This window comes from Leptonotus elevatus, chromosome 5 (assembly GCF_054856555.1).
Source record: "Leptonotus elevatus isolate MCC_2025b chromosome 5, RoL_Lele_1.0, whole genome shotgun sequence".
Lineage (NCBI taxonomy): Eukaryota > Metazoa > Chordata > Actinopteri > Syngnathiformes > Syngnathidae > Leptonotus > Leptonotus elevatus.
Genome location: NC_141243.1, coordinates 15530551 through 15541572, shown reverse-complemented (window position 1 = coordinate 15541572; position 11022 = coordinate 15530551). Strand labels below are relative to the sequence as shown.

The window sequence follows — 11022 nt, the reverse complement described above, 5'->3', positions numbered from 1 at the left end:
CAATTTTAGCAAATAAGAGAAGAGGACAATTTAGTTACAGGTACTGCGTAGTGACTAAGAGACAACATGTCTGATATAAATGTTGCACATTTCTGTTGGCTATTATTAAAAAATATATATATTAAATAAATCATTTTAGTGTGATTGCTAAAATGTAGCCTAGCTTTCATTAGCTGTTTGCTGTATCTAAATGTGTGATTGCTTTTATATGATCCATCCCACGGTTTGCAATGGTGCTGAATAGCAAGTCTGATCTAGAAATTTTTAAATGACCACTGAAGTGTATGTATATGTATGTATATGTATATATATATATATATATATATATATATATATATATATATATATATATATATATATATATATATATATATATATATATATATATATATATATATATAATATATATATATATATATATATATATATATATATATATATATATATATATAAGTGTAGGTCTAGTAATCACAAATTATTTTTACATGGCTCTAGTCTCACCTTACTAGAGTCTGCCATGTTTCACTGCCATCTTCCTGCTACGGATGCCCAAAGGACAACTTTTCGAACGTAGCTAACTCTGGTGGTGCTTGTAATGGGTCGACCTCCGCTAACCTTCCACAGCTGGGCCCTGCAGGTGATCATCGCTGAGCCCCGTGATTCGGGCTCTCGCTGCTTGTCACTTTCTGCTTTGCTCTCACAAACTTTTACTAGCCTTTTTTTTTTTTTTTTACTAGCTTCTCCCGCTAGTCGCTCTTGTTAGCTGCTCTGGCTAAATCTCGGTCTTTTGGCCTCGCTCGCCGGGCTTCACACCAGCTGCGAAGCCACCTGCTTCTGAGTGTTTCTACATGCATGTTGATGCGTTCTATGCTATAGCGACATCTAGTGGTCACATTGGGGCTTCAAACAGCGACCGTCAATCACACACACCAGTCACAAAATGACAATGACACAAAGTTCCTGCTTGAACTCAATCTTTTACACCCATTGGACACTCGAGTAGGTACAGTACATCTGTGACATTTAATACAAGAGTTGTTTAGTTATTTGGCTACATGACAGTGGCAGCAAACACAGATAAATGAAGACCTCTGACATTGTCAATCAAAAGTGAAAGTTATTATCTTTCTAAAGGTAGGTATTTTTGTAACAGCTCTTGTATCAGGTCTAATGTGTGTCCTTGTTGAGTCTATTTACTGTAATACTGTAAGTCATTATGTAAACAAAACTACTGTACTTTCCACTGTGGCATCACTTGGTCGACATGCGCATGACATGCTTGACCATATTTCCAATGCCGTCAAATATATAGTGATAGTGGAGCTCCGTCTCCCACATGAAAGAGGGCGTGCTGACCACTTTGTTCTTCTCGTCCACGTGGGCTTCGTGCAAAAAGGAAGGTCAAGGTCACAACAACAAACAGCAAAATAGACAGAAAGAATTGTTTTGATGAATTTTTCTAAAGGATATATATGGCTCACGGACGCTGTGACGCGCACCCATGCTCTTCACAGCCTGCACCATGTTTGTATGAGGCCACTTCCCCCAGAGGCTTTTGTCATCGCGTTCGTAGCCCATCGTCACCTCCAGGCTGGGCAGCACCCGGCATGCCAGCACAGGAGCCGTGCTGGACAGACTGCATGACAAGCACAATGTCAGCTGGCTTCAGCAGACAAATCACGCCGGAAGGGCTTTTGTCCTGTTCCAATTGTGGATGATGGATTTCATGACAAGTCTTTGTTTATCTTAAAATATGGCTCTCTTTTAGTTCATCACAAATATTGCACCTGTTTTCAGATTATATTTTAAAGGTGATGATAAGCCTTGGGACAATTCGTTCATCCATCCTTTCTCACTTCATCACACAGAAAACAGTTACAGGACACATTATTAGGTAGAACTGCACAAACCTATTGAGCTGCATTAAAAAATAAAATTAAAATGTAAATAACACAGCTTTTAAGTAGGCAATAATTTTCAGTAATAAATTAGTTTTGGATTTATCTTTATAGTTAGTTTTATTTCATTTTGACTTTAGTAAAAAAAATAAAAAAAAACACTTTGTTTTAATAATTTTTTAGAGTAAGTTTCTTAGTTTTTATGACTTTGTGTAACTGTGGTCATTTGTTTTAGTATTAGTTTTTTTTTTCAATATATGAAGTATTTGTTGAGTGCCAGATAAAAAAGAAAAGAAAAAAAGGTCACTAAGTATTATGTCATACAATTAATTAAATAATAAAGCTTGTATTACATCCATAAGACCAGAAACTTGGTTCAGCCTTTGATGTGTACACATACATACATAATGTACATTTAAATTACACAGCTAGTTTTTTTAAGTACATTAGTAACAAAAATAAAAACGTTGAAGTTTTTTTTTCATTAGCTTGCTAACCACTAGTTCATCGTTGGCAAAAAAAAATCATAAAAATAAAAATATCATGTGAACAAAATCTGGGTAATTGAATGAAGGGTACAGGTGACAAAGAATGAGGTTTTCACAAGTAGAAAATGAATTAAGTTTTTCTTCTGCACAGTACGTATGGACACGTTACAGCACGGAGTCCAAATTACATCTGCTACTTATAAATTAATTGTATATGCTGTAGAGCTTTTCTAAATGTGCAAATATGCAAATTAAGTATTTGCCATTAAAGTAACATTTCTATTCATAATACTATGTTGAATAAAGTTATTTAATTTTTACATGCAAAAATGTTTTCCTACATTATTTGATCTGTGTTAAGAATTGTGAACATATATGAATGATTCTCAATTCAATTTGCTTCTGTTTTGGTTCTGAATGTAGAGAAGGGATTCGGGTGCTGATATTTTCTGGTGGGTATATATATATATATATGCAATTGCTTGATTGACTTATTTTATTAATTCATTCACTGTCATTGACAGCTATAAACTTCAAAAATTCATTTAAACTATTTCTATTAGTTTAACATTTTTTTCCACTTTTGTTAACAAGAGTATGAAAAACTAGAATTTGTCATTGTACATTTAGAACCGATCTAAAATTTATGATTAATCGTGAGTTAACTTGTGAAGTCATGCGATGAATTACAATTAAAAATGTTAATCGCCTGTCGCCCCTAATTTTTTAATAATCTTTTTTTTTTTAATGAATTCATGGCAATGAATGAGTTAATAAATAAACGTTTTTTTAAAGATTTTTAAAAATCGAAGTGATTTTTATGTATGTGGTCCTCAGAGAAAAAAGTTTGGACACCCCTGCTCTACAATTCAACTGAGAGATACACACCCAATTGGTTTCTGTAAGCGGTGGAAATCTTTGAGCACTCTTTCCACATCCTGGTGCAGCTTGCAGTCTTTGCCATCCTTCACAAAAGACGACCTCAAGAATAAAAAAGCCACAGTAGACTTAATCTCCTCTGTCCCGTGTCTACGTCCTAACTCATTACTTCTCCTCACAGGTTCTTGATGAGCCCGTGACCTCCGGGAAAGATGATAGCATCAAAGGCGTTGACGTCCAGCTTGGACAGATCCTGCATTTGCATCATTCCTTCGTTATGACTGAAGCGGGCAGACTCCGCCATCATGTTCCTGTGCAGAAGCCAAACACCACCGACCATAATACCACCAGGGCAAATCAAACCGGACCGCGTGAGACGTACCGGTTGTCCCCAGAGACGGGCTGCTTCTTCGCGTGGTCCACCACCTGAGTCTGCTGCTGATTGGGAGCAAACATCTGGAAGCGAGCGCCGTTACGGCTCAGGTGGTACATGGTGCTGAGGGCAGACGTGCGAGTTACACCTCTGCGTGGTGAAAAAAGAAACACAAGCAGCCATACTCACTAGACTCCCTCATGGACGTCGGTCCCGTCCAACCAGCCACATCCTGAGAACACCTGTGTACAGCGGAGTCAAAAGTACGCACACTGTACCAAAGTACTGGTAATTGTGTCAAAAATAATCTGGTAAAAGTAGAAATAGTGATTCGTGTTGTATTTGTGTCACTTACCACGGCAACGTTGGCGTTCCCCCAATGGTTTGCGTGATGGACAAACGCGACTGGCTGCTGAGCGAGAACAGACAGTGTTTTTTTGGACAGCAGAGCCCTGGTTGCTAGCATGATTTAGCCTAGATTGTACCACGTAATTCCACTGTGTCTCAAAGACCTTTTGGCGTTTGTAAGATTGAATTTCCTGCCTCGGGAACGTGTATATATCGCCTGAGTCCAGAGGGTGACGTCACCGCGTAAGCTGCATCTCCTGAGAAGAGTGACGACCGTTTCACCTTTCCCTGCCCGGTCAGCTTGCAGTGCAGCCTCTTTTTTTAACACCTTGTTTATGTGTCCCATCAACTTAAGTCAATTGGGCACAGTGCCATTTTTTTCAGCTCTGGATAACACATACAATATCTTAGAAGTTTTGACTTTTATGTAAACTAGCCAATCTCTAAGGCAATATTCCATACAGGTTTTCAATCGGCCATTTACACTAACAAACGGTTTAGGTCAATGTAGATGTTCCTACTTCTACGTAATACATTGTATGTCCTTTTAAGATGATTACACTGTAGGCTAAGGCTCTTACTCCAAGTAACGCCATCGACAACCTTGAATCTACGACGTCTAGACTAGCCAACACAGAAATATCTCAGTTCAGTCGCAGGTGTCAAACTCGATAGAGTACAACTTCAGAATGTACAGTTACTGTAGGTAGGATTTAGTTTGAGTATAGTGACAAACTACACCAACACAATGGATTTCACAAAAAAATAAACATTGCCAGAGGTGGGTAGAGTAGCCAAAAAAATGTACTCAAGTAAGAGTAGCGTTAGTTCAAAATAATATTACTCAGTAAAAGTAAAAAGTAGTCAGGAAAAAAATCACTCAAGTACATGTAAAAAAGTATTCGCTGAAAATAATACTCATGTACTGAGCAACTTAAAAATGTCATCAGTTAGACAAAAACATAAAATTATGTGCGAATGCTGGCATCTTCAAATCATAAAATAAAAAATAATAACTTTTTGAGCTTGTTGTGTTCTAACTTCTGCCATGGTGCTAAAGCAGGCATGCGCAAAATGCAGTGACCTAGAGCTTAACGACCCACTTACGAGTTCATTGTTTGATTCTTGTTAAAAAGGTGACGCTCCCGCCAAACGCGAACGGTGGCGCGCGGGGGAGGTGGGTTGGGGTGGGGTGGGGGTCTGGAGCTTCAAATGGTCTCGGTACCCATCGTCACATTAAAGAGCCGGTCAAAAGTCTCGATTCGTTCGTGGACGTTACATCGCTCCCATCAGGCTCACAAATGCTCCCACTCGGTCAGTCAAGCGGAGTGCTTACATGAAAATACAGTAAATCTAATGTATGAATGGGGCGGCGTGGTAACAACTCTAGTGTAGCCCAATATAGTGAAAAGTAGCGTTACTTCTTCACGTATCTACTCAGGTAAAAGTAAAAAGTATTGTGTGGTAAAACTACTCTTAGAAGTACTCCCGCCCCCCCCCCAAAAAAAGTTACTCAAGTAAAAGTAACGGAGTAAATGTAACTCGTTACTACCCACCTCTGAAAATCACATTTAACAATAGGGAATTTTTTGACAGAGGAACAATAATTCACCTTTATCTTCAATGAGTGAAAAATGTCCTCTCAACCGTGTTGGGTTCAGATCAGGCCACTTTCTAGAGTAGGCCATTTGCCGTCATATTTACTGTTGCTTTTGGAGTATGTTTAGGGTGGTGCTACTCAAATATTTTTTGTTACACACCCCCAGGAAAAAGAAAACATTTCGCGCCTCCAACTCTCCACCGCGACTATAAACATTATAATTTATCTCTAAAATTGTTGTAAGTACGCCTCTGTAGAGCTAAGAGAAAGAGAGCGCCACTGCCACCTACTGTAGTCGATGTGCAAATGCAATTGACAGATGTTTATAACAGACTTTTAGATGCAGAATGCAAAACTGATTTCAGGGTTGTTGTTTTTTCTAGTTTTTGAGCTGTAAGTATAGCATTACTGTTGTCTTTTTTTTAATGAAATAAATGTAAATAGAACACTTCAAAAACAAAAAAACAAAATAGAATTTACAAAGGTATGTACATGGTTACTAGGTTAAGAGAAAAGCCAGCACTAATCCTCTTAACTCATTAACTCACTGCCATTGACGGCTATAGACGTCAAAAATTCATTTGAACTATTTTTATTGGTTTAACCCCCCCCCCACACACACACACACACACACTTTTATTAACAAGAATATGATATTGTGATTAATATTGTGTTCATGGAATAAGAATTAAGATGAATCCACAATTTTCAGCAATCCAAAGAGGCTGACATTTTATGCAACACCGCCCCCTGCTGTCAACTGGCTTTGACATCTAAGCGCGCACAAGTCGCTTTGAGAATGTCACGCTTACCTGTTTTCTGGATTTGATCACGTGACATTACCAAAGTGCGCAAGGAAGAACAATTTGGGCTGTGTATAGAAGCAACATTGTGACCAGGGTCCAAATAGTTCTGGACTTAAGTATGTACTGCATGCACAACATGTAGCAATAGTCTCAATTTTGTAAATGACAAACCACAAAGGACAATCAGTTCTGTTGTTTCTCGATTTGTTTCTTTCTCTCTTTTTTTTTTAATGTATAAACAATATTTACAAAGTGATGATGAACATATAATCCAAAATCCAAGAATAAAAATCAGGAACTGTGTGAAACAGAAAATCACACACCCAACTAGAATAACACGACCCTAATCACAATTTGAATCCTTCTTGCACAAGTGCCACGAGAAGGTTTGAAGATTAGCACGCGGAAGAAGTTCTCACATGAACAGAAACACTACTGGGGTCACAGGGTACAAATAAAGTTGTATTGAAAGGACATGACAACACCAACTAATGCAGTGAGGTTTGTGTGAAACGTGAATCTTCTTTCCTTAAGCTCCAACTGCGAGCTTGTCCTCCTCAAAACCGAAAAACATGATTGCTTACTGCGTCATGTCAAACAACAGAATGTGACCACGTAAGACTAAACCAGCGACAGAGAAGAAGGAAAAGCTACACCACTAATCAATAAATAAAGGGATATTTGTTACTTTATAGAAAATAAATGTCAAAAAAAATGCCTCAAGTGTTTTTCTGTACTTTTGCTGTATCAGCAACCAAAGCACATACATTATATTGGAACATTAAACAACAACAACAAAAAAGTTCAAAGCTCCGTTCTGAACCAATCAACCAGTGGTCAACAGTCAGCTTGGATAGTAATAATCAGCATTGATCAAGCTGCTCGATCAATGACTTCATCAGGCATGTTGAGTTAGCGTTCTGCTTTAGATGAAGAAGCGAGTCCTACGAGCCATATACATGCAAACCAACATCAGTGAAAGTAAGAATCGTTTCTTAGCTCTCATGCATCCAAGCGCTTGTCAGTCGTCGAGTGTGTGCACCGGCTGCACGCACAGCGGTCAACTGTCGAGAGTGTTTGCAAATATTTCCATCGAACGCTGCCGCCGCCGCCGCCGCCTATCAGGGCGTGTACGCGGGCGGAGGCTGAAACTGATTGCCGATGTCGTATTCGACGGGGAACGTTTCGCTGCTGTCCTCCATCTCCGAGAGCAGTTCTAAAGCCTGCTCCTCCTCCTCGGTGGGGTAGTGGCGCAGGAGGTTGGCGGCCGTGGCGAGGATGGAGGCGCCGCCGGCCCCCGCCACCAGGTAGAAGCTGATGGCGAAGGTGACGTAGACGAGGGAGCCGTGGTTCTTTTTGTGTTGTTGCTGCAGCGACAAGATGAGCTCCGAGGCCCAGTAGCAGAAGCCGATGACGGTGGCGCATTGCAGCACTGGGGGGGGGGGACACATTGAACACACGACTGTCAAGAGTGAAACAATACCATGTGTTTTTAGTAATAACACTTAAATACTTTACAATAATATGTTGTAAGCGCCCAAACTAGACTAAAATGGTACAATGATTAATATTGCATTTGTGAAATATGAAAATCCACCCGTTTTCATCCATCTCATCTGGCGACCATTTTGCTACTATCGAATAAAAGTGACATCATAGTTGCTCAGGGATCAGGTAACGACCAATCATGGCACAGCGTGCGGTTGTCACATGACCTGACTCAGAAAACAGGTAAACCGTGATTGGTCGTTCCCTGAGCAACTGTGATGTCTTTTTCAGTTGACAGCAAGTGGCAAAATGGCCGCCTGCTGATATGAATAAAAACAGGTGGATGTTGCTGCTTTATTCGCATTCGACAAACGCAATATTAACTCATTCACTCCCAAAAACTTATTTAGACAGCTGGGTTTTATGCAAGCTTCCATGCAGCTTATCACAGAAAGAGGTGGCTTAAAGGAATGGTAGTTATTACCCAAAAAAAAACGGCCAGCAGGTGGCAGCACAGTATAAGAGATCAGCCACTACACTACCATGTTACAAAAAAGCTCTTTTTGACAGTGTTTTCACCAGGAATGGAATATTGATGAAACTTTGCTATATTTGAATGCTAATTGCTGCAAAACGGAAACAGATTTTTTTTTCTTGATGAAAGAAGAGACTCTAATCTTTTGGTAGATTCCATGTTTTTATAGCAATAGAACACAATATTCTGTGGGCCTTGCAAAATCAGTCAAAATACAGTAAAACAGTCGGGAGTGAAAGGGGGTTGCTTCAGTGAAAATGGCTAGGAATGAATGAGTTAATCAGGGTATCGTGTTTAGACTAGTGGGGCTGCATTTTTGGGGTTGACTTCGCCTTTAGAAGACTGACAGTGACAAATCACGGATTAGATACAGGGAATGTCCCGATCACAATTTTTGGGGCACCCGAGTCGGAATATTTAGATTTAAGGGTCAGCCAATCCAAAAAAAAAAAAAGGAGAAAAAAACGCATGCATCCAAATTGTTGCAAATTTATATAAAAAATATACATAGACTTGTTTATAGTATAAATGTGGATATATGTTATTATATACATTTATTTATATATTATATGAGCGATGCCAAGAAATCAGTGCCAATTGCTTTTTGTAAAATTCCAAATAAACTTGACAGATTTGTTTATATTTGATCAATTTTATGATACAAATATTGAACAAGAGGAGACTGAAGGGAGAGACCCCTAGTAACAAACAACTGAAAGAAGCCGCAGTAAAGGCCCGGAAAAGCATTTCAAATGAAGAATGCAACACTCTAATGAAGTCAATGGGTGGCAGGCTTGATGCAGTTATTGCAAGTAAGGGCAACGTCACCAAATATGAAATGTTATTCACTTTAAGTTAACAATGTATGTTCCAATACGTATGGAGTGGACTGCACATTCTTTCTTTTGTCTGAAAAATATGTTATATTACTGCAGCATTGTCGCAAGTTCGCAACGTTCTTGTTTTACGTCTTTTTATTAATTGTTACACAATACTATACTATACAAAATATTACTTGGTTACAAATCATCCTAACTTTAAACCTTAGCAGGGGGTGTTAATCTGTTCACTGCTGATATTTTAGTTTTTGGCTTTGGTATCTCGTCTTTATTGGGATGGAGATATTTTAAGCAGGTATTTTATCGAAGTCAGAATTTGAGTATGATGACATCATCACCAGGAAGTCGGAAGGCTGACCTGTGAGGATGTGTGCAAAGGCATATCTCCGTGTGATCTTAAGGGCAGGGTATTTAGGTCCAAACACATCCAGCAGGAATGCAGTCAGGCTGCAAAAGATGCCCAGGAAGCAGAAGGCTGCGATCACTCGGAGCAGCAAGATAGTCTGCGGATTCATGCAGTAATCTGAAAGACCAAGTCATAACAAGTTATCATTACATAAATATCAGCGTCTCCCAGGTGACTGTAGACGTCAGGTCTTAGTCCTCACCGTCCATGAGTTTGGGGTCCATGTAGCCTAAGACATCTGCCACCCCGAGCTCTTGTCTGGGGCAGATGCCTCCATGAATCCGCAGCCAGGCTGGTTCTGCCAGAGCCGTGCAAAGGGCGGTTATAGAAAGGGCACCGGGTAGAGCAGAAACCAGGCTCCGCTCTGGTTGCTTGGGCAAAGGGGTGCCTCCCCTCCTTCTGCGCCCTCCAGGAACGGTCGAACCCGGCGGGGCATACATGCTCGTCCGGTCCTTGGAATTTAGTCGTTTTGCACTTTGCCCTAACGACTCCGCTCCTAAGAGCACCCTGAGCGACACTGAGCGGGTATCGGATGAACAGCAAACAAATGTTTCGATCACAGCGGTCCCAAATCGCCCTCCAAAATTACGGTTTATAGGGAGAATGGATCGCCGACAAACGATGAACAGATGGCCTACACCTCAGGCCTTTTAGCTCTGTTATTAGCGTCTACAGCTAGCACAGAGCTAACGTCAAATATCGTCGACAGTTAGACAAAAACGAAGTAAATGTACAAAAGGAAACTGACCACATATGTTTCAGTTAATCCGAATAACTGTCCTCGTATAAATGATAACGATTGCAACGAAAAAGAAACCAAAGAACAAACAAAACAAAAGGCAACCTACAGCGGCTTCCTGTAGATTTATTGACTTCCTTGTTCAAGACATTCTTCCTCGCCACTGGTTCAACACGCTTTTAGGTTCATAGACTTCAGTGCTGACCCCTATTGATGAATGGTAAAACTCTTTGGGCTATTTTATATCTGGCTGTATTTAATTCACATGTATAAGGATTTTTTTTTAAATGATGGTATAAAAGAACAACATCATATTTTCATTTCAAATAGAACTGCTATTCTCTGGCTATGCATGTATACAATGCATATCTAATTTTGATTTTATTTCATTGTTTTGTTTGGATCAAATCTAAACATGTCACATTCGTAAAGTCATAGAATTTTAATATTACCCCACAATGGCTATCATACACTGTTATATTTTTTAAATACTAAATGCAATAATATAAATACATTTTGTATATTATTCTCGACATTTACACATTTCTAATCTAATCTAATCTGAGCCCAGGGCACATTCATCCCATAATTAATAGAAATATAATCTCTGACTTTCCTTAACC

General features: G+C 39.4%; 2 protein-coding genes across 3 annotated transcripts; both read right to left on the bottom strand.

The window, feature by feature from the left end:
• Positions 1 to 957: 957 nt before the first annotated feature.
• On the bottom strand, positions 958 to 4215 carry gatd3l (glutamine amidotransferase class 1 domain containing 3, like). The gene is made up of 7 exons (XM_086075009.1): positions 3994 to 4215; positions 3828 to 3880; positions 3648 to 3761; positions 3445 to 3576; positions 3275 to 3367; positions 1473 to 1636; positions 958 to 1388 (listed from the first exon to the last, which is right to left on the bottom strand). The coding sequence occupies exons 1-7, from the start codon at positions 4102 to 4104 to the stop codon at positions 1252 to 1254; spliced, it is 804 nt and encodes a 267-aa protein (XP_085931135.1). The 5' UTR covers positions 4105 to 4215; the 3' UTR covers positions 958 to 1251.
• A 2364-nt stretch (positions 4216 to 6579) lies between these two features.
• On the bottom strand, positions 6580 to 10564 carry tmem127 (transmembrane protein 127). Of its 2 annotated transcripts, none has more exons than XM_086075006.1 (3): positions 9863 to 10564; positions 9613 to 9777; positions 6580 to 7854 (listed from the first exon to the last, which is right to left on the bottom strand). In XM_086075006.1, exons 1-3 carry the CDS (start codon positions 10098 to 10100, stop codon positions 7514 to 7516), a joined length of 744 nt encoding a protein of 247 aa, XP_085931132.1. In that variant the 5' UTR covers positions 10101 to 10564; the 3' UTR covers positions 6580 to 7513. The 2 variants fall into 2 exon arrangements, with proteins under 2 accessions (XP_085931132.1, XP_085931133.1); XM_086075007.1 differs by having other exon boundaries at positions 6580 to 7824.
• Between the last annotated feature and the right edge of the window lie 458 nt (positions 10565 to 11022).

What these genes read in the sequence shown, in the direction of transcription:
- gatd3l (XM_086075009.1), bottom strand. Translation starts at nt 4,104, where the DNA reads ATGCTAGCAACCAGGGCTCTGCTGTCCAAAAAAACACTGTCTGTTCTC. An exon ending in GGAACGCCAACGTTGCCGTG is followed by an intron (nt 3,881 to 3,993) that starts GTAAGTGACACA and finishes CGCTGTACACAG; the next exon opens with GTGTTCTCAGGATGTGGCTG. An exon ending in CCCGTCTCTGGGGACAACCG is followed by an intron (nt 3,577 to 3,647) that starts GTACGTCTCACG and finishes GCTTCTGCACAG; the next exon opens with GAACATGATGGCGGAGTCTG.
- tmem127 (XM_086075006.1), bottom strand. Translation starts at nt 10,100, where the DNA reads ATGTATGCCCCGCCGGGTTCGACCGTTCCTGGAGGGCGCAGAAGGAGG. An exon ending in GGACCCCAAACTCATGGACG is followed by an intron (nt 9,778 to 9,862) that starts GTGAGGACTAAG and finishes TTGGTCTTTCAG; the next exon opens with ATTACTGCATGAATCCGCAG. An exon ending in CTTTGCACACATCCTCACAG is followed by an intron (nt 7,855 to 9,612) that starts GTCAGCCTTCCG and finishes CACTCTTGACAG; the next exon opens with TCGTGTGTTCAATGTGTCCC.